General features: G+C 30.0%; 1 protein-coding gene across 10 annotated transcripts in view; it reads left to right on the forward strand.

Annotated features, from left to right (window-relative positions):
- LOC117101982 (bromodomain adjacent to zinc finger domain protein 2B-like) overlaps nt 1-26,474 on the forward strand; it is a gene marked incomplete in the record, with an annotated part of 79,178 nt that overhangs the window by 23,588 nt on the left and 29,116 nt on the right. For 8 of the 10 annotated variants that reach the window (XM_033242132.1, XM_033242131.1, XM_033242138.1 and 5 more), the window contains 5 exon segments: nt 10,020-10,067; nt 21,744-21,899; nt 22,376-22,596; nt 24,676-24,963; nt 26,341-26,433. In XM_033242132.1, coding sequence (XP_033098023.1) covers nt 10,020-10,067; nt 21,744-21,899; nt 22,376-22,596; nt 24,676-24,963; nt 26,341-26,433 — 806 coding nt within the window. 10 annotated transcript variants of the gene reach the window in all.

Below are 26,474 nucleotides of genomic sequence, written 5' to 3' on the forward strand. Positions count from 1 at the left end.
GGCTAGGATTAACTATAGTTTGAAAAACACTCTGGCTCTCCAGCCTGTTAGTGCGATAAACAGTACTGTAACATCTCTGAATTACGAAACTTTTCAAACAAGAACTGTTATGGAATCGAATTGTAGCAATGATGTGACGATAAACAACCTTTTCTTTAACTTTTAAACATTTGAAATTGCATAATAAAATGCTCATTCAGTCCTGAAATCTAACAATTGATATAAAGGCGAGTCCTAAGGCAAAGCTTAGTCGTATGGCATACAGCATTTTTAAACAATTCAAATTAATTTTTGTGGTCTATGAATGAGTAATTCAAACTTTATTTTCTTGATTCTTGCGTGGGAGTATAATATCTATAATTTATTTAACTTTATAAATGTAACACAATTCATCCATGATAATTGTGGCTGCCATGTACATTTATGATTGCTGAATAAAATAAAAATGAAATTGAATATTGTGAGAAGACCTTTATAAGTTCACTTCCTAACAGAGTCACGTTCTTCAAATGTTTGAATGACATAAATGTAGCATTTTGTGTAATGGCAAACATTGCTGGAACACAACATTTTTAATGGTATTTCATTGTGTAATTCCTTGCTTTATTTAGATTACTGTAAATATTTAAAAGTATGACTTCACTGAAGACCAATCTTGTATTGTTAAGAATAGATAATGAACCCTAATAAATGCATATTTTTAGTAGTCTCTCATACCAATTGTGATTTTTTAAATATTGTATCTACCTTTGGGTTAGGGAGACGCTTTGGAAGTAGAGGTTGGGAAGTATCTATATATTTTTCAAACTAATTGTGGTTTTTTTTTTTATCTACCATTGGCCTTTACCATAAGGAGTAAATTGAAGACATATGCTACAAGATGTCTGCAAATGTTATCATCAACCTTTTAGAGCAGGAATGCTATAGATAGTACTTAAAAAGCTGGTATGGGAAGAAAATTAATGAATTGATCGTAGGCAATCATGAATGTTACACTCAGTAGAAGGATTGACCCTCTTCGATCCTTCCTTCTCACCATATCCTTTTATTACTACTACTGTCACATCACATCCAACATTTGGCTAAAGTATTTACATCTATGTTTTCCCTTTATTTTTGGATTGTTAATAGTGTATATCATAATATACTCAATTTGAAATACTTTACTCAATTCTTGCTAAATTTAATCAGTCATAGAGCAGTTTTTTATGACAAAAAAAATTTATTTCCTGTTTTTTATAAGTAAAAATTTCTAATTGATTTTTCCAAGAAAGGGTCACTTCAGATAAATGTTGAAATGTTTTTAAGTTTGAAGGTTCTTCTGCAGGGGGTCAACATAGGCTATTCCTTCAGCCTTCATGCAAGCCAATTCTTTTGTTAATTTTGTTACCCTAAAACTTACCTACTTTGTATCTATTTATAGTGAGCATCTTCAAATGCCAGTAGTATTCAGGATTCTGAGAATGTCGGTTGTTTGTCCATGTGGGCGCTGTATTGTACCATGGTGTACTTCATTCATATAATTATTTTGAAAATGAAATGTATCGTTATTGATTTGCTTTCTTGTTTTTTGTCAAATTTCATTCATCTTTTTCAAAAGGGAATATTCTAACTGAAAAAGAAATGTTTCTTGTACGTTTTTTGAAAAATATGAGGCTGATTACTTTTCTCCAAGGACTAAATGTCTCAAATTGTTTTATATTCTATATTGATGCAGACCTTTAGACCAAAGTTATAGATTCAAATGATAAATCAGTGAATGTATTAATATTACATCTATATACTTGCGAGTTCCAAATGAAAACAAAAACAGGAAGATCAAGAATTATCCAGTAGACTGAAATCCTACTCCATATCGTAATATAGTAAATTTACTGTTAAATGCTATTTCTGTTTCTCTGCATCATGCAATTTGAAATAAACTATAGTTCTCATTGTTATTTTTTTTGTGTTTAAAGTGAGAAAAAAATAACATAGTGTAGAGATCGGCCTCAGGATCTGTGTGGCTTTATCTGTAATGGCTGCCACATGCCGAGATACAGGCAAGAGGAAGTGTATTTGATTACAAGTACTGGTTGATAAATGCGAAAAATGATCGTAGATTAAACATGTAATGTAAAGTGATTGTGAGGTTGCCGCCATTTTGGTAGTTCTGTGTTCAGTCAGGAGTGAAGGGTGGTTGTTTCTTTTAGTCTCTTGAATTGTCAGGCTGATTAGGAATATCGTTTCATAGTTGAATTAAATTTATAAATTCTAGCCTGATAGGATCAGGAAAATGTAGCAAATATATTTTTGTACTTTTTGGTTAAATTGATTTACACTAGCTTTTGAGTACACACTGTTCTCCTTCAGATGGCAGTTATCATTTTACAATGTCTATGGTTTCGATGATGAAGATTGATTAATAGATTAATCAATCGATTGGCCAATTGATTGATTGTATAACTGTTTGCCTTACATTAAAGCAATAAAATATAATATAACACTTGGATGACATTTCATGAAAAATAAAACTTTACTTGCAGTGGGTTTTCTAACTAAAAATACAGAATAACAATTTACATAGTCTGAACCTATTTAGGACTTTCAGGAAATTAAACCTGCATTACACTGGTAAGTTGAAATTTAATGTATGGTACAAACTGACTCGCACATTATTCACGAAATAAATAGTAAGTCTTAATAATAACATAATACTAATTTCGTTTTGATTTTTTTTTTTTTTTTCTCCTGAAAACAATTTGTGAATCAAATTCATGAGTCAGCAATTGGCTGCTGAGGGTCTAATATTTTGCCACTTGTTTTACTTGTTTGCAATTAAGATTTTGGAAATTTTAATTGATTTAAAAAAAATAAAATAAAAATTCTACATTTCTTAGGACCTGAATCATGAATTCAAGAAAAGAATGTAATTGATGTTAAAATTAGATTTTTAAGGAAGTCCAACAAGATGACTCGTTGCATTGAAAGTACACATAGCCCTATTAAATCACAACTCTATTTTTGCATACCTCTATTTTAACTCTGCTCTACTGGGTATTTTAATTATTTTGTTCAATATTGAATTCATCACAAATGTATGTTTTGAAGCTGGCACTGACATATTTACGCAGTTATTCATTCCGTCACGGTCTTTATTATGCCACAAGAGATGATCCATAAGAATCCGTACCGATATTTGTTAAAATGCCTACATAAATATTCAACTTATATTGATGCGTTCTTGCTATGAATCATGAAAATGCTTAATATTCTGCATTTTATCTTCTAATTCTTTTCTATATTGATAGTTTTGGGAAGGGAAAAAAAAGAACATCTTTATCCTTCTAAGATCCACTGTGCATCAAAAATTCATCAACAAAATTACATTAGCAAGGCGAGCATTTGTCTCAGGAGGTTTGGCGACTAGAGTGAAATGCGAGCGTTTTTTATCCAATTATTTGAGGAGATTGTGATGATGGGTTAATGCTGACTTAATGGATTATAGACGCCAAAATATGTTTGTTTCTTTTAAAGTAAAGGAAGTTGAGAATGATGCTGATATTTTACTTTAATTGTTATTATTTTTACTTGCCTTGAGAGTATCAGCGAAGGTATAACAATATTTTACCTGAAAAAATTATCAAGTAAATCATGGTAAACAGTAATATTTATGATGATAGCAACCATTCATGAGTGGAGTAGAGTTAAATAGCTTAGTGGTTAAGATGCTTGCCTTCTAATCCCAGGGTCTGAGGTTCAATTCCTCTGACGGCAGGACTTTTTATCATGACTCCCTCAATAAGAGACTTGGTTTACAAAGCAACGTTCCATTCTGTAAGTGGTCAGTGTACTTACTGTTGGATGTGAAGAAAATAATAAAAAAAAAACAAACACAAATTAAGAAATTAGTTGGTTTAGCTTTGAAATAATTTTCAGCACCACGGTTCCCAACACTATTGTGGTGGCATATGAGTTGCCGTCCAATATTATTCCTGTCCAACAATAATTACTATCAGAGATTATTTATAACTTAATGGTTTATGTAAATGATCAAATTCTTGTGGCATGGATAATTTCAATAGGTTCATCAACATAAACCAATATTAATAGATGTTAAATTAAGACAAGCTTTTCGTCAACATGACTTTGTCAGGCTCAGGAAACTGGCTTTAGCTGTTATGAGGGACATCACATGAATTGCGCCCTCTGTTGTCAGCTCTAGTTCTGTTTTAGGATTTACCCATGTGCTCCTGGCCTACTCATGGTAGAAGCTGGGTTAGAGAATTCTGTATCACTCGGTTCATAGTTTTTCTTTATTAAAAGGCTTCTCCAACTGTTCTCTAATCACATGAATATTTCCTGTTTTATTATTTTTTAATCAACATCATTTTGGTCAAATTTTAACATGCTGGCAGTGATGGCCGATAAGGTCTCCAGGTATGAGGTATGTGCAGATCTTCTCCTTAAAGTATAGTCTACATACAATGTTTGTTTACAGATTATGTTTACTAATTTATATCATGTTCATAGATTTCCACCACAGAATGATCAAGATTAATTTTAAACTCTTGTAACTTCTTTTTGTTATAACTTTTACTTTTTTGTTTGCATTTATAGGCCTATATTTGATATAATCATTCTTATGTTCTGAAATTGAATAAATAAAATCAATTAATTCTTATATTCCTGCAGTCTACTATTGAGTATTGCTTTTGATATCAAGTAGATATTAGTAATGAGAATACAGGCCATTATGGTACCATTACGCCTTGTCGGAGTTACAGGCAGTCTCTTCGTTACCTCCAGCACTGCAGCTTAATTCCGAAGGTTATTCTGCCGTTTAAATGCAATATATTACATCACTTTGCGTATATTTGATCTGGTTATCATGAGCCTCTTGTAGCAGTGTTATTGATGAGTTGAAATTAGGGAGACTGCGGTTGAATTGAATGCGAAGTTTTAAGTTCAAAGAACTAAATGAACAGGTCTGTACAGCCCTAGAGGCAGGAATTTAATTGCGGCTCATGAAATAAGACTTTTTTCTGAATTGCAATCTGTTCATGCATTCATGGACTTGGTCTTTAATCAAAAAATCATTAAATGTTGTAACTGAATATAATGAATGGTTAATAACAAACAGAAAAAGTACTTTTAAAGTTAAATGTATTGAATTAATGATTGAATCCTTTTATTCTCCATTAATTCTTACATAAATTAAATTTAGTTACTTAATTTAATGTTGGATTTGTTTACACATATATCATAAATATTATAATTCATTTATGGTCACTCAAATAATACTAATACAGAAATTAATTTAACATAATCTTAGAATGAAATAATAATTGATACTAATGATAATTAATTAATTGATTGATTTTATGCCTAAATTTAGATGTGAAAGTTTGCCATATCTAATAATGGCTATTTTTTTTTATCAGTTTTGCTGAATGGGCAAAGAAATGTGTAAATTTATATTAATTTTACAAATTTATAATTTAATTAAATGTAATGTAACTACTGCCTCAAATTTCTTCTTAGGCAACTACTTAAAAGCAGTTTTTTCGACATATCCTTTAATTTGATGACCTTTCTTGGCTTTGATTAGAATTTAGTGATGAGCATCTGAAGTGAATCAGAGTGATTCTTCGCTTTTCCAACCTAATTACAACTCGCATTTAACAAGAAATTGTATACATCAATGAAGACGAAACAGAATTTTCTTACGTTGTGAAATGTCATCAGTTTTCTGAAATCATATTTTCTTCAGTGTCTCACACATATGAAATTACTTTGGCACTGGTTCTTTTGACAATGAATTATGTGCACTTCATCTGTCTAGTAATTAGTTGAATGTTATTGTTTACTTATGATGTAATGTACAAATATCATTATTTTTATTATTATTATTATTATTATTATTTATATCATGTTCATATGCATACTGGTGAGCTGGGCACATTTGTGCCTTCCAAATTGTTGACTGACTAATGGCTACAAAAAAACATTTCTGGACTCTGGACATTTGACGATGTTACACTCTCTGTTGAGTGTCGGTGGCAGTCCAAGTGGAATGCAATTTGTCGTACATGTCTTGTTGTGGTCATCATAGAATTGCGGTCTCCATACAAACATATTTTTTTCCAAAATCGCCTAGTTCATCTTAGTTTGTCAAAACCACCTTTTTCTGCAATTTTTTTACATTTATATAAAAATCTCTATCCTGTAGGCCATTGCAAATTATTTCTTCAAACACCCCTTCAGTGTGAAAAACCTTCTGATCAAAAAATATTTTTGATCAAAGGGTTAAAGACTGGTATATATTTTACCAAACTAGTCCCAACATAACATCAAAATCGTATTAGAGAGATATAGATATAATTATAAGAGCCAAGAAGACAGAACTAGCATATGCTGATGTCAAACAGCCATCATTAGGAGACAAGGCATTGTTGATGTCTGTATTTTTTTTCTTTTAAAGTGATGTGGCTTTAGACTAATGGTGCTATATGCTGTTGTCTCTATTGTGTGACTCACTGGCTTTTATTGAACAAAAGACAATATTTCATATTGGTTTTTGTTTTTTAATGCATGACTCAAATGGAGATTATTATGAGGTGTGAGTTACTGGATGGTTCAACCTCATATAATGTGATTCTTATATAAAAATAAAATTATAGAAGAAACAGGCATCATATATATGTATACCGTCAGTGAAGTTAACTTTAAATGGTGTGTTAGTTTCTTATATTATGAGAATAAATTTAATCGTGATCGTTAATTACATCCCATAATGAAATTTAGTGAATCAGAGTTTCAGAAGTAAAGAAAACATAATCGACACTATCTATCCCAGAATCCAATTGCAGTACTCAGTATTGACTATTTAAAAAAAAAAAAAAAACTTACAAAAAGTAATAGATGTACTTTTTCTGGAATGTTATTACTTGGTTTTGTTTATCACTTCATAATTTCCCTAAAGAACATCACATGAATTTATATAGAATCTTATTAGTTCTTATTAATCATTATGTCTTAGGCCTATCCGTCATTAATGCTATTCTTATACTCCTTTGCTTCTGCTGCCTGTGTTTTCCCTTCGGGATTTAACTCCAGTGGAGATTACACATCTTCACATGTATAGAAATTTATTGTTGGTGTAAAGGTCTCTGCTTGCCACATATGAAACAAATAAATAATATATGACCTGTTATTTATTGGTGATATGTTAGGAGGAACTTGAGACCAACAAAATCAGTAAGCATTGCTATGTTTACACCATATAGCAACATGGCATGCTAGTAGTAGTACAGAGGATTTCTAAGAACATTATTTTATTTAAATTATTCTTTGAATCAAAACTGTTTTTAATGGTAGTTCTGAAATAGAACTTTCTTGGAAAGAAATTATTTCATTAGCATAGATTAAAGATATTCATTTTCTTATTTTCTGTTACAAATTGATCTTATTTTGTTGTTGTAAATTCGTGTGTACACTCTCTGTTTGATAATATTAATTATTTGGTTGTAAATTATTTAAAGTAATGCTTTTAAATGTAGACATATATATTATTATTTTTGAACAATATTTGTGAGGATACCATTCTAATTTTGGAAATAATCACTATTTATTTCCCTAAGAAAATAAATAAAGTAATTGAACAATAACTTTAGGATCTTTATATCTTATTTATTAATTAATAATAACTGTAAAGTAATTCTCTGCATTTGTTTACAAAAATTGTTATAAAGGTTTTAGTATTTTAGTAACTTTTTGGTAAAATCTGTAAAACTAACAAATAATGGAATTTTAGTAATCAAGTCATCAACTCAATGAGACAGATACAGATTGAAACAATTAGGCTTTTACTAATTTGAACATTTGACATAAAAACAAATTTTAATTCACCACTTGCTAAGTGTCGTGCAAAGACTATAGCAAAACATGTTTATGTGTATGAAACTATTTTCTTATTTTAAATATTTAATGGAGACTATATTATAAAAAGCCATGTATTCATTCAAATATTGAACTGAATTGTTCACGGTTATTAACCCAACATAAAAACTTAATAATAATATTCAAACATTATAAAAGCAATATTCAAAGGACTTTTAATAGTGCAAGTACTGTATGTATATTTTCAAAAGGAAGCTTCCTTGGGCGGATTTTATGCACTCAAATATAAGGACAAAGGAAACCAAACAAAATTCTGTGACCTCGAATAATTGAATCAATATCTAAATTTGAATAAATACCATCTACAATTACATGTCTATGGACAAATATGTAACATCCCAACGTGTTATAAAAAAAAAAAAAAAGAACCAGTATGTAACTCTTTTCTTTTAGCTAAAAATGTTTTGTTTTGTCTCATAAAATCTTGGAACATTCCAATTGAACAAATCATTTTAAAGGATCAATATAAAATAAGTATAATACTAAATGTAACAGAGACAGGAAGGTAAATATGTGGATATGTAATTGATTGGTAAATCAAGCTCAATTTCTGTATTAAACAACATCATTTATCGAAAAATAATTCATTTTCCTCTGACTCAATTCACATTTATTTAAGAATATTTGACACACTTTCTAATAAAAATTCAATACATAAATAATTTTTTATTTTCATTTTTTTTTTCAAAAAAGGTAAACACTAATTTAATAATAATAAGAAATTTCATATACAGTAAAAGGTAAATATGTAGATATCTATAGGACAAAGATTGATAATACCAAGCTAAATTTATATGAATGTCATTTATTGAAAGATAATTAATTTCCCTCTGATTCAATTCACATTTATTTAAGAATATTTGACACATTTTCTAATTAAAATTCAATACATAAATTGGAAAGCTCACTGTTCATTTTTTTTTCTAAAAAGGAAATCACTAATCTGATGACAAGGAATTTCATGAAGGATTGGAAAATATATCATATAAAATTTGTATGTGCTATGAGTAGTAATAAACTGGTTTATATTTATCAGCATTTTCCTATGAATAGAATTTTTTAATATTGTAAGTGTATTTCAACAACTTGAAAACATCCATTGTAAAATAGCATAAATAATAAATTATAATCAGTATCGTACTTTCACATATTTTACAAAACTGCTATTCCATATTTTAACATTTTCATGCGATTCATAATACTAATGTGCTGCATAGTGGTGATTTAAAAAAAATATTATTTGTGTATGTGATTGAAAGCTTTTTAAGAACTTAGGAGAGTAAGGGGAGGTGGATTGATTAAGACCCGTTGATTGCTCTGCCGAATGCTTAACACATTGATAACCTATGACCTTGCCTACTCCACGTCCTCCGAATCTCAAGCAAAGTTCTGTATGTCAATTTTCTAGAATGACTGACATTTGAAACATTTTTTTAATTGATAAGTCTCTGTGCTTATATAAAATATAAATAAATAAGTAGATTTATATTATTCAATTTCATTCTATGCTGGTGCTCGTCATCGCCTGTTCAGCATCTGGACGAGTGTGTGCTTCGGTCAACGATGCATTTATATTTTTTAAAGTAAATGAATGTTGGAATTTTAAGAACCTAGAAACTAGATATACACTGTGTGTGTGTATTTGTTTTATATTTTTGCTGCCAAAGGAAGATGATGATTGAGTATTTTTAGGAACTTATCTTTGTACTTGATTAGCTCATATTTTTGTTCTTGATTTATTACTAAAATATTTTACTTAAAAACAGTTCAAAGAGAATAGCATCCATGTTTTGTAAAAGCCTTCTCTTATTGTATCTGATCTAATTGGGCATATCTTCTGATTCTGGTAAATGCATAATGCATGCATATACTGTTTATTTTTCTCTTTTTAATGGGACTTACATTTGGTTAATCACAATATTAGTAATGAAAATTTAACATTTTGGTACAGATATTGATGAATTTTTAGTTATATGCATATGGTGGTATATTTGTAATTACATTTTGAGTTAGAATAATAATTAATTGCGTACGATATATTAGATGTGTTATAATACCATCTAATTTTATCTTTATAGATTGGACTTTTGATGCACCTCACCAACATCTAGACCTTGTTACTTTTGGTGATTACAAAAAACCTTTGATAAAATATGTTGAAAAGCTTGCTAATGTGTGCTTTATAGTTTATTGTATACATCCAACAGGGGACGTGAGAATCGGAAATATTACTTTTCTCAGCAATTTTACCAATTGACAATAAATTCATGTGTTTTTAACTTGAATTTATCTAAGTTAAAATTGATTTATATGTTAGTTACTCAAAGATATTTCAAAATTCTTATCATGATGGTGGTTAAAGTTTCAACAAAAAAAATTTAATATGAAGGTTGTAACTACTATAGGAAGAAAAGGTTACAAAACCAAGATGGACTTTCTTAGAGTGGATGTGTACAATTAGCCTAGTTTAATGAAAATGTTCTCATTTATCATGTTTATTATCATTGTATTTTGGTCATGTTATATCTGGACATCTTTTTGGGCTGAACATGTTTCTATTTTTAAATTAATATTCACACTTTATTTGTGACATACACACTTCTTGCACCTCCCATTGGCACTTATTACTCAGTATTTTACACTTTCTTTCGATGATTTCTGTTCCTCCATTTTCCCTTCTCATTTTAAAGTGGTATTTTTCATAGATGCTATGAAATATCGGTGTGCTCGCTCATCTATGTTTTTGCTAGCAAAGTAGATTAGTAGATTCATATGTATGTATCTTGTGCAGAATTCTTTAAGATGATTCGGTAATTTTGTTGAATATATGTTATGTTGTTGCGGCATAGCTATCATCTATTTATAGTAGCCTGGTTTTCCATAAATCTTTCGAGTGTTTGAATTAGAGAGATAGTTGGTGACAATTTAAGCGTAAGTTAGTTTAGATGATAAAGTTTTTTTTTAAATTAGCCACTTTCCACAGTGTTCGATTCATGTCTTTGTATTTGGCAACTTATGTTTTAAAATTAAAATCTTTGATATAAATTTTTTTTTCCTACATATTTTATTTTAAAATTTTTTTTCTAAGAATTATTCCTTATTTAAAATAAACTTAACATAGTTAATTTTAATGTACTTAATTTTGTTAGTGTGAAAAATATTTTTTGTTTAAAGAGAACAGAAAAGATGAGTTTCAGCAGAGTGTCATTGACTAGTAATTAGCCAATAAGCAGTTCCACAGTTAAAGTTTTAAAATAGATGATCTTGAAGCCAATCGCTTATGGTGACATTTATAATTTGTATTTCTAAATATAGCACTATTTGGACCTATTGGTAGATAATTTCATTACCAATTCAAACTTGACTAAATTAAGTATAAAAATTCTGGTATACAGATAAAGATTTGTTTTTAAAGTAGATCATATGAAGTTTTATAACCATTTAGAGAAGGATTTGATATGGCAGCAAAGGTCAAATTTTTGTAATTGTAGCTTAGCAAATTACTAATTATGTGTATTTTTATATCAGATGTGTTTTGTCAATAGCACTATTGGTATTAAAATATATTGCTGTGTGTACGTGACTGATATACATTTATGCACTTCAGTCTTCTTGCTGATTCATTATTTTTCTTATTAGATGATGATAAAGCCTTGAGTGCATCTCATAATGCCATCTAATATATAAAATATAATAATATTACAATTTATCATGAAGAAGAATTTATCATGAATGCACAATTTTTGAGATTTTATTGATGTAATCTGAAATTATTAATTTCATAGCTGATTGGGATTATGTTAATGAATTAAAATACGTAAATGTAAATTAATTGACTGAACGTTCACAGCAATTGCATTAAACTGTGCAATGATCTTCCATGATTCAACGTGGTAGTTCAATTCTCTCATCAGTACTTGTCAAACACTCCTTAAAATATTTCTTTTCAAATCGCCAGATCTCAGAAAATAAAATCAGACTTAATGGATACCAGCTGGGGTACATAACATCCAGATTCCTCAGTTAGTGGAAAAGGTCTAACCTCCATAACTGGTTGGGTGCTAGCTCGGTGTCTGTTGATAAGTGGCACATTAGAAGTGCTTTATTGTTATTATTAAATTATTCCTATATTTATGTTTGGAAATTCAGTAGAAGTTACAGGTAGCTTGGTGGTTAAAGATGTTTCCCTTCCAATTCCAGGAGAGGGCGTTCAAATCTTGGCATGTCGAGTGAGTTATTATGTGACTAAAATCTATTGCGCTGCCTAAGCCACTTTAGGTGAATATCATGGAAGTTAGTTTAATACAAACAATACTATAATTCAAAAATTATTTATGGTATTTTGAGATCAGTTTCATGATAATAGAAGTTGCATTTTAAAATTGTACATAGATAAATATCCTTCATTTCTTTTTTCTAAGGAATATTCATCAAGGCTGATGATATTTTAAACAACCTAATAATTTTGATTAAAGAAAAGTAATAAAAACACGACAAAATATTATAAGAAATAGATGAGGAAACCTCAAGGTCTTATTCCATTATTAGAGAGACAAATTTCTGTACAGATCTCCAAGGAACTCATTTAATCATATGTAAAATTAACAAGACCATATATCAATAACTTCATTAGACCGTTTATGATATGCAGAAATATGCATCCACAAAGCCAGGTTACAGTACTAGTGTACAACATAAGACATCATGCTGTGTACAAGCTGTTGTTAATCATATTCGTCTTTTTGAAAGTTGGTTTGTAATAACATTTTTAATGGTACACTTTGTTTTGTGACCTAGAAAATAATAAATTAGAAACAACAAAAACTTCAGTGCTTAGCACAAATACTAGTTACAGTGAACAATTTATTCTGTGGTCTGGAAAATTATTATTTAGTATACTTTTATAACTTTCAAAATGTATTACATAGACTTCTCAAAAAAAAAATCCCAGGTTACAGGTTCTTTACACAACCATTACAAGTACAGTACTGCATTATTTCCAAGCCTGGAAACCACTCCATTTCCTAAGCCTCAAAAATAGATATATGAATTGATGATTGAGGTAAAAATAGTGGATCAATAGCAGATAATGATTTTTTAGAGGATTATTATGATTTATATTCCACTATTGTGGTGTATTTTGGAACACCTATGCGGTGGTGGAATCTTAATTGCGGGCAGGTGTAAAGTGAATGTCAAAGTGAGCAATTCTATTGATGTAGTATTTTCTGAATTAATTGTAATTTTTCACCCGGAGGCGCTTTTAATTTTTTGTTTATTTGTCATTTTTTTCCCCTTGGAATAAATTATTTTACTATTAGTGAATAGTGAATAATGGAGACAGGTTACTGCAAATATACCAATATAGTTAGCTTAGCTATACAGTGCACTGTATAGCTAAGACCCTTTGGGTTATGGAGGATATATTCTTTAAGAATTTGCCTTTATTTTATTGCATTCAAAAGTAAGCTTAACACAGGGATGGCAACAAACTATGACACACTGAATTTGTATGTGGGACCAGGAGAAGATTCATTATGTTTCTGCGAGGGACAGATCATGTGGACAGGAAAGGTTATTTTCTAAATGAAAGTAATTAGCAAAGAGCTACCTCATCCATTATATCTTAGTGGTAATTCTTCATATTTTTTTTACAAGGTGCATTTAACTTAAATATAATATTCAGGGAAAAAAGGTCTATTGATATTTATGTGAACATGTTTTCCTTAGATTTGACTTGTGACAGCCCACCAAAATATGGGCCCAATGGTGATTCCCTACCTTCATTCTGTGTTGGTAGGCCAGATGAACAGAGCTAATATTTTCAACATTTGCAAGATCTTCATCGAGAGCAGTGGCATATCTACGTGGGGGCTTCAGGAATGCATTTTCAACTTGCGTCCACCCCCTCCCTTCTCCCACGCACCTTACTAGTAATTTGCTGAGCCAAAAAATACTCTCAAGTAGTTAAATATCACCTTACGTTACTAGCTAACGCCCCTCGCTTAATCTTCAAGCCCCCTACTTAACCTTCACACCTCCATTAGTCCCCATGTCAATACTCAAGGCACACCACTGTTGCAGAGTGAAATGAAAACTCTCCGTTTGAATATTTTAGGTCATTAAGTATTCAACGGTGCATCAAATTATTGAACGCTTTGTAATTAATTATATTGTATCTTCATTACAAATTCACACTTTGATCTAGAGAATAAGATGAAAAAAAATCACAAAAAAAAAAACTTTGTCAGGGGGTTTGTTTGATGATATCGAAGTTAATAACACAAAGAGTGGATGGATCTGTTACTCCAGAATGACTTTTAAAAGTAGAAAATTAATATTTGAACTTTTGCTATTTGTTTAATAAAATTAGAATTGATGACTTATTTGTGGAATAACATTGAGTACAAAGTCATTATAAACAAACAATTTTAGAGGTGACATTTAGAGGGCACACACTGCGTCGACTGATTTCTGCTGTCTGTGAGTGCTGATGACATGACGGCGTCTCCTGATTTTTCGGCGGCAGTCTAAGCAATTTGTTCTTTAAAACTAATCATTGAGCGTGCCCACTCCCCGCCGAACCGTGTCAGCCGACAGCATTCGGCACAATGTGTGTCCGGCATTAAAGTCGGGTGTTTGACCCTTCATCTTGTCACTTGCTTTTATCTGTGGTCAACACACTTTGTCTGGTAGGTTTGGATACCAAAGCATTGATTATCAGCGGCCACATTATTGAATAATCCCTCATTGAGCCAAGATAGTTTTATAAGCATTTTTGTTCCAATGGCAAATACCATGAGGACTTGGCATGTGTACTACGCTAATAGCATGCTTATTTTTACTGTACTATGTTTTTTCTTTTTCAAAATATACATGTATGAGAAAGAATTAATAAATTATAATTTGTATTTTATATTTAATTTTTAAATACTTTCAGAATTTTATCCCTTTTATATTAATTTCTTTATGACAAAAATCCTTATTATCTAATTGATTTGAATAGATTATTATACAATAATTATGCTGCAATAAACCTATTTAATTAACAACACAATTTATCCTGTAATTTTTATATTAAACTGCTTAAAACTGTTTTTTTCCCCTTCATATTTCAAAATTTTGTGCTAAACTTGTATTTACCTTTTTAATATTACTATTAAGTTTTTCTAATTGTTTTGTAATGTGTCTTTTTTTTTTACTTTTACCCTTGCAATTGTTTTAAAATGAACATTGACCTAAGTTTTTTGTATATGTTTTACTTTATTTCTTTTCTGAATAAAGTGATTATTGAGAGTAAAATGATAACTTCCTTTTAGAAGTTTGCTTTAAATTCTACTTTGCATCTTATTTTTGTGGTAACATTAACTATGTTCTAAAAGTCGCTCTGAAACAGTATAACTTAACAAATTAATGAAATAGGTACGTTTGATTAATTAGTTACTTATTCTGATAGATTGCCATTAGATTACAGATCATTCGATACCGTCTCCTGTTCTAATTTCTAGTCATTGGATATTCCCACCGGAACATATTGCACCATAAATGCAGAGTGTTGGAAATAGCCGAAGCAGTTAGCGTTGCAAATCTTGTACTGGAGGGTATTCAATATCACAGATCATTTCCTTGGAAAATTGTACTTATGTATATATTTTTTTCATCTTGTCTTTTGTATTGTTTTCTAATGCGGTATACAAATATACAGAAAGTTAAAGCATGGGTTGAAGATACCTAAATGTTGTTTAGTTGAAAGTCTTGAAAAATTTTAATTCAATATTTGATTTTGCTAAATTTCTATACATTCAGTACGTTCTTATCCTTTCAATTGAAAATTTGAAAGATTGCACTTCCGGAAGATCTGGTTAAATGAGATTTCTTAATGCACCTAACTTTATTTTACTGCGCATAAAAGTCAAAGAGTATAAATAGAACAAGAGAGCCAACCACGGTCATTGAAAGGGTTAACAAAACGATATGTCTTACGCAGCCAGTGCAGGACACCCGCTGTCGTTTGTATGTTCACCCACGTTCTGCACCATGCACGGTCTCATTGTCTGTTTTTCTACTATCAAGTAAATAGCAGGCGTACTTCAATACACAAATGAAGGCAGGTGAACATACAGCCCTCAGCGGGCGTTCTACGCAGACGTGACGTTTTAACATGCGGGAGTACGCTCTCTTGTTCTATTTCGTTGACATAGTGCGATACCCATCAGCGCTGTTTTCCATGAGACAATTGATAATAAACTAGTAACAACATGTAAATGTATTACGAATTTGCAAAATATGGGTTATTTTCCGGGAGATTCTTGCTTGCTTGCGTAAGTGTGTGAGACCAGGAGCTATTTCCGGGAGACTCCTGCAGCTTGCAGGAGACTTGGGAGGTTCATAATAGAACATTTGTAAATCTCTCAAAAATTTATTTTCAACCTGTGTCTCGTTGGAAGTGTACAATTTATTTTATCCTTATTATAAAATGAGCAGTTAAATTTTTTAACTGAATTATGATTTCGCTACACACTGTTTAGTATGCAGTATTCAAATTTAACCAGTTAGTATTAGTTTGAGCTCTAAAAATTGCGTAGTATTGGTTAGGGTGTGAAGTTTTACTATAATCCTAGTGTTAGAATGCTTTATTTTTCACCTTATTGTCGGATTGGCGACCTAAGCGCCAACTTGAAAACCTTGATATTCCTGCCCGTAAACTAAATGCAATTTGAGTGGGTACTAATATGAGCAAAGATGGAAACTTTAACCATGCTTTAACTTGTGTTTAATAACGAATGAAACAAGAGAATCCACCTTGTATTTGATAACGTAGCACTAGGCCTCGAAGAGTGTGTACCAGCTAGAGTCTAATGCACTTTTTCTTGTGCTTCAGGATATGATCCACGCTTATGCAATTAACAAAGAATATGTAAAATGCATTTTGCAGAGACAATGACAGTGCCATTTCATTCAGTGCATTATTTACAGTACAGCTGAATTGAATTTAATATTAACATTGCAACAGCATATGATGTGCTATTTTAATGGCTGTCTGAATGCTAATGAGGGATTGAGGCGATGTTTACCTGTATATTTTCAACAGCTTGGTGTTTTCAGATAGTACCTCTCTATAGTACCTATTTTTTTTTTTCATAACAGTCATATTTACTTTTCTATTTCATGATCTTTGCACACATACAATGAATTTGATTGTACAGTTTTTTAATGTATGAATGAAAAATGACTAAATAAATAGTGAAACAAAGTAATTAAATTTTATTATAAATTTAGTTGGATTTTAAAATTAATTCCTTTTTCTATTTACCAAACTTCGCTCACTGAGGATGAGCAATAATTTTGATTGTATATGAATAAAAGAACCAAATAATGAAATGAAAAAAGAAGTTATACATCATTTTCAAATAAATAAATATGGATTCTTTGATAATGTTTGTTTTTAAAGCAGACAAATTTATATAGTTTGTTATTAAAAAGTTAATATGTGAAACTATATTATAATTAGAATTACAGTCACGCACCAATAAAAGCCATGAATAATAAAATGAAACTACGTTAAAATATATGAAATAACAATTTGAATCAAGCATGGAGCTTAAGTTCAATTTGAATATAAAATATACTATATTTTCTTTCTTTTTAGTTACTTATTGATATTCCATAAATTAAACTATTATTTTTTTCCCCATTTTCAAGATAAGTTAAGATAATTTGTGAGGCCATCCTAAAATATAAAATGCTGGAAATTCTAATTTTATTGGTATATAGAAAAAATAAATTGAAAATCAGTTGGCAGTCCCTCATTATTAAGTTCTAGTATTGAGGCACTTCTTTTGTATTTATTAACTTTTTTTGCAAAAGGATAGAAGTTAACGCCTTACTTTTTATAGTATTAATAAACATTACATTGTGAAAATCTTATTTATATCCTGGTAATATATAATTGCTAGTCTAAAATGGACTTCAATTTCCTTTCCAAGTTAAATAGGATGGTTATTACAGTCAGTATATCTATTAAAGAAATTCCTTCGAGCTGAGTCTGAGGAAGAATTTAGTAGTGAAAATACAATTAATGTTCTAACTATCCATTACATATTTTTTTTATTGACTATGCATTTCTTTCATTTCCTAGATGATACATATGTCACTACTACATGGTCAACCTTGGTTTGGAAAACATTATGCATAATTGTGCCTTGCATGTTTTACTGTATTTGATTACTTTTGTTCTAAACGAAAGCACTTTAATGTGATGGAAGAGATTATTTAGTAATCATATCTTTATCAGGAATTATGATGATAAAAAAAAGATTGTAATAAGAATAATTATTAAAATTAAATACACACTAATTTTTTTAATTTTTTTTTTGAAATACAATTATCAATGAAGACACATCGTAGTTGAATAATAATATGAAATCAACTGAAGAATTATTGGAATTGTGTGTAATGGGACCAAATCTTACAAATTGATATTTTCAATTTGATTACATTCAGTAACTTTTATTTAAAAAAAACATGTTATTGATAAAGACAATGTAATTTATTCACTTTTGTGTGTTCACTGTTCTGTACAAAAATGAATTTCACAAGGAATACCAAATAATCATAGTATCATATTCCACACAAAAATTCCCAACCTAATGTTATGAATATTTAACACAGTTATTATATTTCTCATGAATATTTATTAGTGTGGTTGCATTGCACTTTGCCAAATGTATCACCTCTCTTGGATATTACGAAAACTTATACACATTTTTTTTCCGGATACAACCCAGTGGTATATATTGTGTAATGGTTATGTTAGGGATATTGTCAGAGGTGAATGTCTTACAATTAATCAATGATGTTTTACTCAAGTAGATGGAACTAACTTTAGTGAGGAAAGGTTTCTAGAAACAACAACCAAACAAGATAGTTAAAATATTTCTCTGAAATCAGTGGAGTTGTTCTCCATGACCGTATCCTCCAGAAAGAGTAGTTCCCCTCATATGATTCCCTTTGAGTGCTATATGATTCACTTTGAGTGCTATATGATTCACTTTGAGTGCGTAGTATTTGCCAATTCATTATGCCAGGCTCCTGTGGAAAAATAATTTTTTGTATGATCAAATTATTGAATACTATGCCTGTTGTTTATACAAACAATAAAAAAATTGTTTCTTTTTTTAAGTAGTGTCTCTATGTGGTATGATAACAAGTTTTTTTTGTTGTTTAATTATAACTGTACTTTTCTTAATGTATCATTTGTAGCTTATCCTCTTGTGTTACAGGTTGTATAGGTAGAACTTTACATAGAATAGAGTAGAATTTGCTTGCAATACAATTCCACCATGTTATTATTATTAGTGCTAAAAAATTTTTATGAACCTTATTTTGAAACTATCTAAAAGATATATTTTTGTCAACATTCTTCTATTTGTTTATATGTTGGTTTTTTGAATTATTAATAATATTTTAGAACAATAAGCACGTCAATTTATGGAATGATTTATGATTTTAGTTGCAATATTTTCTTTTGTAGCAAGTTTGTGTCTCAATTGGGAGTGATAAAAACAATATCCAATAAATTTCTACTTTAGTAGTCGTAGTAGAAATTTATTTCATATATGCTTTTTTGACATTTTGTTTATGCTGATTTTGTTCACTGTAAGAAAAAAATGTTACTAATATCTATCTAAAAAAGTATATTTATTAGATGTAATTATCATACAAACTCAGTGAGGTTGTGTACAGTGATATGATCCAGTGATTTACTTCTTTGGTAACACATAATTTATAAATATTTTGATTGGAAGCAAATATGATACAGGATTCATGGTTAACTTAAAGATACTAGAATGTTACGTAAATTAACTAATTATTGATATATTGATTATTATTTTGAATAAGAATAATATTTTATTAAATTATTCAATTTCCAGTTTTTATTAAAGATTGTACAATTGTTTAAAATGTAATAATTATTATTAAATGCAAGTTATTTATTCAAGGTTGTATTTTTTTTAAAATAATTAATAATTATTATCATTAATAATTAATTATTCAAGTTTGTACTCTCTACAAATTTATTCATGGCTGCATCACAGATTATTCTGCCTAGCTAAATTTAGATGTATCCTAGAACAAATTTCATATCTATAAAATGTTTATTTTCATCAACGTTTACTTATAATAAATCTACTATAAAGATCAATTTTGAAATAAAATATTCATATAATTTACAAACTGTATTTTAATTAAAGATTCTACCGTTTTTATGTATTTTGTAGTTTGAAATAAAAACTAAACAATGATGTAATGAGTGATATCTTTTCAAAGATGATGTTATGAACACAACTGAATGGTATTAAAATATAAACTGATTATTTACGAATGGCCTGTAAAAACTTGCTGATGGATTTCAGGTTGTCTATTATGGTCACGTTTTTTGCGGACTGTATTATGCAAATAGGCGGCAGCACTCAGGGGTTTAATAAAATAGCTTCAATCAACACCCCTTTAAGTTGGAGATTAAATGTGTAAAATGCTGAAAGTGGCTCTGAACCTGTTTGTATTATGTTTACTATCACTCAGACAGTTAGCAGTGATCTTTAGCTATAAATCCTCTGTTAAATTTTATATTGCTAAAATTGCTGTACCTTTTACTATCAAGTCTAGAATCATTTCAAATACCACCCTAGTAAATTCCAAATCCAACCGTAACATCTCCATTCTGCCCTTAATACTCGAAATTATTATGATAAACTAAGATGCCTTTGTATGATATTAGGGTGGGGTATTAGAACCAGTTTTGGAAGCCAAAACAATTGTGGCAAAGACAAGCTAAACCAGTCACTCCTCGCAAAAATCAATTTTTAGTTATTATTACATGGTTAAAAAGTAAAATGAGAGTTGTAAAATTGTAAAAGAATCATTTAAATCCAACATTTTGTTATGAAGTTACACTAGTTTAAACAAACAGCTGTTTAAAGAACAATATTGAGAAATCAGCCTTCTATTCAAAGTTTACAGTTTCTATTCATTTTTCAGCAAGAAACCATTACCAAATCGTAAAAAATTGTTTTAACATTGAAAATGGAGAAAATAACAACATAGCATGATGTATAGATATATAAAGATTAGTTTAGTGCAGTAAAATAGATTTGAAAAATGTTGACATTCCAGCATGTTTTGGCCATTATCTCTGAAACACAATTTGCGACGAGTGACTGGTTTGGCTTGTCTTTGCCACAATTAGTGATTCAACCTGATCTGACAAATTTTTATAGAGAATATATCTCAAATAGTTCAAGGAGAAATAATAGGAAAAATGTTTTTATTTTTTTAAACAGTTTATTAATTAAAGGTTAGGATAAAGTTAGCTTAAGCTAACACATGCTATCTGAAATTTTATTGTATGATTATTATATTTTATACCATGATTTACCTTTCACAGCCAACCAATCTATAATTTTTTATTTCAAACAAATTACTTTGACAACCAACATTCAGTAAAGTGCCTTAAATGTGTTTTCTCATTGATTATATTATTACCGGTATTAGCATGTCATTACTTCTGTTTATTTATATTTAGCCATTGTTAGTAAGATATAATGTATTTTTTGAAGTTATCTTAAACTGGAATTACATGTTTCACTGTGCTAATGATTGTTATGTTAAAGCACCTAATTCACTTGCACTCTATCTATATTCTGCATTAATTTATCATGTGCTGGGTTCTTTTTATATGCTTGCTCTCTTTCGCTTGCTCTTGGTAACATTTTTCTTCTCTCTTTCGGCTTGCTTGGTAGGGGGTGCATCATGGTGGACACATCCCCACAACGCTGTGCCAGGCTTGGGCCTTTCTGGTAGCAGCTTGGGACTGACTCCTCCATCGTTTAGTAGCCTCAGCAAAGATTCAACAGTGAAAAACTTTGAATCATTGTTCGGTGCAAAGAATCAGAAACGTAAGTCTAAGAATCTGAGAGATCATAACCATTTCATCTGGTTTACATAAAAAAATTCATTTCATCATCAATAAAAATTATATTAATCTTAAACTTAGATTTCAGATGTTTATAGCTCTGTAATATTAGATACTATAAATATTGTTAGCTGGTCTCGCTTGAGTAGTTTTTCTAATAGCCTTTATGAGGCTATCTCACTCTCCAGACATGTCGGGTGTTCACTCCTACTCTTAGCAAGACTAGCTGACGATATTTAGGTGTCCGGTAAAAACATTTTAAAATTGCTTTATTAATAAAGTCTTTGAAATTTTATTTTGTCAGTGCTTAAGCAGAACACGCTTCTTTTAACCTCTGTTGCTTGCTTTGTTAAAATTAACTGTTTATTTTGTTTTCCATAAATTATCATTATGACAGTTTGTATTTTTATTCATTATTTTATTATCATAATAATTATATTACTATTTCCCTATTGGCAGATGCGAATGATTACATAGGATTACCTGCTCAAACACCTGCATCCCCACCTTCTGCCACCAAGCCTTTCCCGTCAAGTGCACCAAGCAGTGAGAAGCGAGGTAGAGGACGCCCTCGCAAGTCAGACTCGCCAAGGCATGCTGATACATCCCAGGAGAATAGTCAGACAGACATTGGAAGGAAATCAGCAGAAGAAACGCTGTCAGTAGCAAAAGAAAAACAAGTAAGCAAGAGATATCGTAGTAGGGGTGTAAGCTTAAGGGAGGAGTTAAGTATTAAGGTATATATTAGAGGGATACTAGGATGCATGGAATGAATAAGGGTGTATAATATAGAGAAATATGTGAGGGTGGCAATAAGGATTTGAATTACGTACCTATACAGTGAGATAAAAACATCTTATTTTCCTTATTTGGGATGTAATCAAAACAACTCTTGCTCCTGTCAAGATATTTAAATCAACAAGCCTACAAAATCAAACTGCTCTTTTTATTGCATCTACATATTATACTTATATTATCCATGTTTTCAATTGTGTATTTATGTGTGCTGTCCCATGTAAAAATATAACTCTGTTTATCTGAGCTTCTGGTGTGAAGCAATCCAGTCTAGTCAACCACCACAACAGTACAATTTCAGAGAATATCTAAAATATTGTAAACTAAATTGTATAAGCTTTAATTATTACAATGTTAAAACATTATTTCATTGATGTTTGGTTTATTTTTAATTATGTATTTTTATATCTTATTTATTTTACTGTTTTGTATTTATTTTATTCATTTGTATGTGTTTTTTTTTGACATAGAAAATAATAATCATAAATATTGGATTGTTTGCCAAAGTAAAATCCTTGATCCTAATGGTCTATCAAAGATTGCCAAATAGTCTCGCTTGGTGGAACAGCAAAGACAAATAATAATAATAAATTAGTTCTGTCATTTCCGCTGTTTTTTCCGCTGTTTTTCTTTAATATGGTGTCATGGTAGAAAAGGAAAAAAAAGCAGTATGCCTATAACAACTGTGAACTTAAAGGAGCTTTTTAGTATTATTATAAATAGTTCTTAATAGTCATGGGACTGGATAACAAATATTTTCTACGAGATCACACAGTCACTCAATACATAGCATTCATCGCTGTTTCTTCAATATTTCCTAGGCCTCCAGACTATTACACATTGCTGTAGAGCTCTTGAACTAGTCTGCCCCGTTTTGGGAATTCATCATCCTGGTTTTCGTTTGAGAAGCTTAGCCCAGGAGACCTTCTGAATGCGATGTCTTATGCTATTGTGTACTTTTTACATGTCGGTTGTCTATCTCAAATCCATCATTTCAATATCAAATGAGAGTTCAATGTAAAAGTTTCATTTTCTGTTTCTTCACCTGTCAAAGTAAAAACATTAAAATAAAAAGAATTTGATTACCATCCCTAATTTTAAAGAAGCCAGAGATCTTTGGAATTTCATAATTTTTAACTATTCTATCTATTAAAAATAATATCATTAATAAAATTATTGTTATTAAAGTTTTGGTTGTAAAGATGTGTGATTTGCCAATTTCCATGGCTTGTTCACGAAATCACACATAAAGCTTATCAGTACATTACATCTTGTTTGTGTAAAATTCTAATTCGTTTTCAGAGCAAGTTAAGGAAATTCAATCAGTTAGCAAACTGGTTTCATTTAAGTTCAGATATAATTTGTAGGAGATGGAAATACTTAGGTCTGGGTACAGTAATATACACAATATTTTAGTTTAATGTTAAGAAATAATGTTTTACGTATTTAGTTACTGTAATTAATTATTAAATTATTATTTTTTTATTAATAATATTGTTTTTTATGTATTATTGCTACATTTGTTCTGTTTATTGCTAAAATTATTTATAACTTCATGTTGATGTATTCATATTTATAAACATAATGTGAGGTTTTTGATAACTCTTAGTTTTATTTCTACATGACCACTCTACATATTTGTTATCGTTTATTCGTGATGTCATTTATTCATGTATATTTTCCTGAATAAGTAATAGATAATTTTACTATAATAATAATAATAGTAATAATAATAATAATAATTTTTATCAATCAATCAATTCATTTTAATCACTTGTATTCTCAGAATCCAAATAAAAAGTGCCGGGAACCAAGGAGACATAAGTTGTAAAATGGCCCTGGAACTAAACTTAATATACAGCAGACTATAATCATGAACATGTAATTAGTTTAACAGTATATCTTAAATAGTGTAAGATAAAATCAGAAAATAATTGACACTTTATTTCCTTCTGCCTTCAAAGCTGCCAGATGGCTCTCCAGCTGCAGAACCCGGCAGTGCAAGAGTCAATGCCAACAGCTTAGCGAACGCAGCCTTTGAGCCAAGTGGTTCAGAGCATAGCTTGGAGAATAAAAAGGACGCATCCAGCAGTAGTGATATTGACATGGAAGAGGACGACGAAGACGATGATGATGATGATACCACCACAGATGATCTGGATGAGGCCAATGAGTCGGATAACTCCGACATCAGTAGCAATGACACGGAGGATAGTGATGATGAAGAAGAGGAGATGGAAACGATAATGAAGGTGAAATTGAAAACTTAAATTATCTAGAAAAAATATATATAATTTATATGTTCCCTTTTATAAATATATTTTAAATTAATTTGAGTATACTGTATGAATCCGTAAAATGTATCCAAACAGTTAAATTTAAGAATAAAATAGTCTTTATTTTCTTTCTTCAAACCACCTATTTTATTATTGATACCTTACAAATCACAAGTAAAAAATGAATGTATCATACTCAAATGTGTCGATAACCTTTATTTATAAAAAATACAAATGAAAAAAAGATTTAATTTCCTAGGGGAAAATGCAAGTTATTTAAGGTAGTGATTCTTAATATTCTTGTGTAATAATATTCACTGTTTGTTAGTGATAATATTTTCAAGGATATATTTTGTTCTTATAGCTGCTGACAATTACCTTGTAGTAAAAACACATTGGGTTAGATTCAGCAAGGGCCTGTATTGGCCGACCCTTTGCCTGTCATCTTCATTCTGTGGGATTAAAGTCTCTAACTTAGCCTACAGGTTTCAGGGTCTCACAAAAGCCTAAACAAAGGATGAGTCAGTTTTCACCGGTTGTTATCATTTAATGGCCGCAGAATTACAACATTTTGTCTTTTCAGTTTTCAGTAATTGCAGCCGAGGGATTACTTTGTACTAAAATTTTGTTTTTATCCTCAAGCCAAGCAGGTTTGAACGTCCAATTAGGATTAGGAATGTAAAATGTTTGCTAGGATGCATCTAACAGTGTTCTTTAATATTTATTTCATTTACTATTGTTCTCGCACTATATTTTTACTGATTTTATATGCAGTTGGATTCATTAGTTGTTTATTTATCCCTACTTTTTTTTACTTCTAGTTAAATATTTCACTTTTTGGTGCATATATTTTAAGTTTTTCATAAATGTGTTGTATGTATAAGTATATTTTCCTGTGTTAAAATAAACTGTCAACAGATTGTACTTGATTTAAAATTAAATCAAATCTAGAAAACCCCTAAAAAATTCAGTCAAATCATTGAATTTAAAAGGATGAAATACTTAACTTCAGTAATGCATAAGGTAAGCACTTCGGATATTGAATTGACATATTAGCCTTAAAGAGAGTAGGCCCATATCTTGAAGTGTTCTAATAGACACTAACTCATTTAGAAAGTCAATTCCTATATAATTATAGTTTGTATTTAAATATATATTTCTAATCATATATATTAAGTTGTTTTATTTATATTATATTCAATTAAATGTAATTTTCATTGTTTATTATATAATGCATTAATAATATACTGTATTATTATGTAATTGATTAGTAGTTTGTGTTAAGTGTGTTAATTAAGTAATTATAATAATATGATTTATGAATAATTACTTATGGGTGTGGTATAATTCCAGACCAAGAAAGAACTTGAACTTAAACAGAAAGAGCTGCTTGAGCAGGAGAAAAGGATTAAGCAACAGCAAAGGGAAGCTAGGGAGCGAAAAAAGGTGAGAAATCTTTTAAAGATTTAGGTTGGATCTGTAGCTTG

This window comes from Anneissia japonica, unplaced genomic scaffold, assembly GCF_011630105.1.
Source record: "Anneissia japonica isolate Jap-2015-1 unplaced genomic scaffold, ASM1163010v1 scaffold997_len2565447_cov190, whole genome shotgun sequence".
In the NCBI taxonomy this organism is placed as follows: Eukaryota; Metazoa; Echinodermata; class Crinoidea; order Comatulida; family Comatulidae; genus Anneissia; species Anneissia japonica.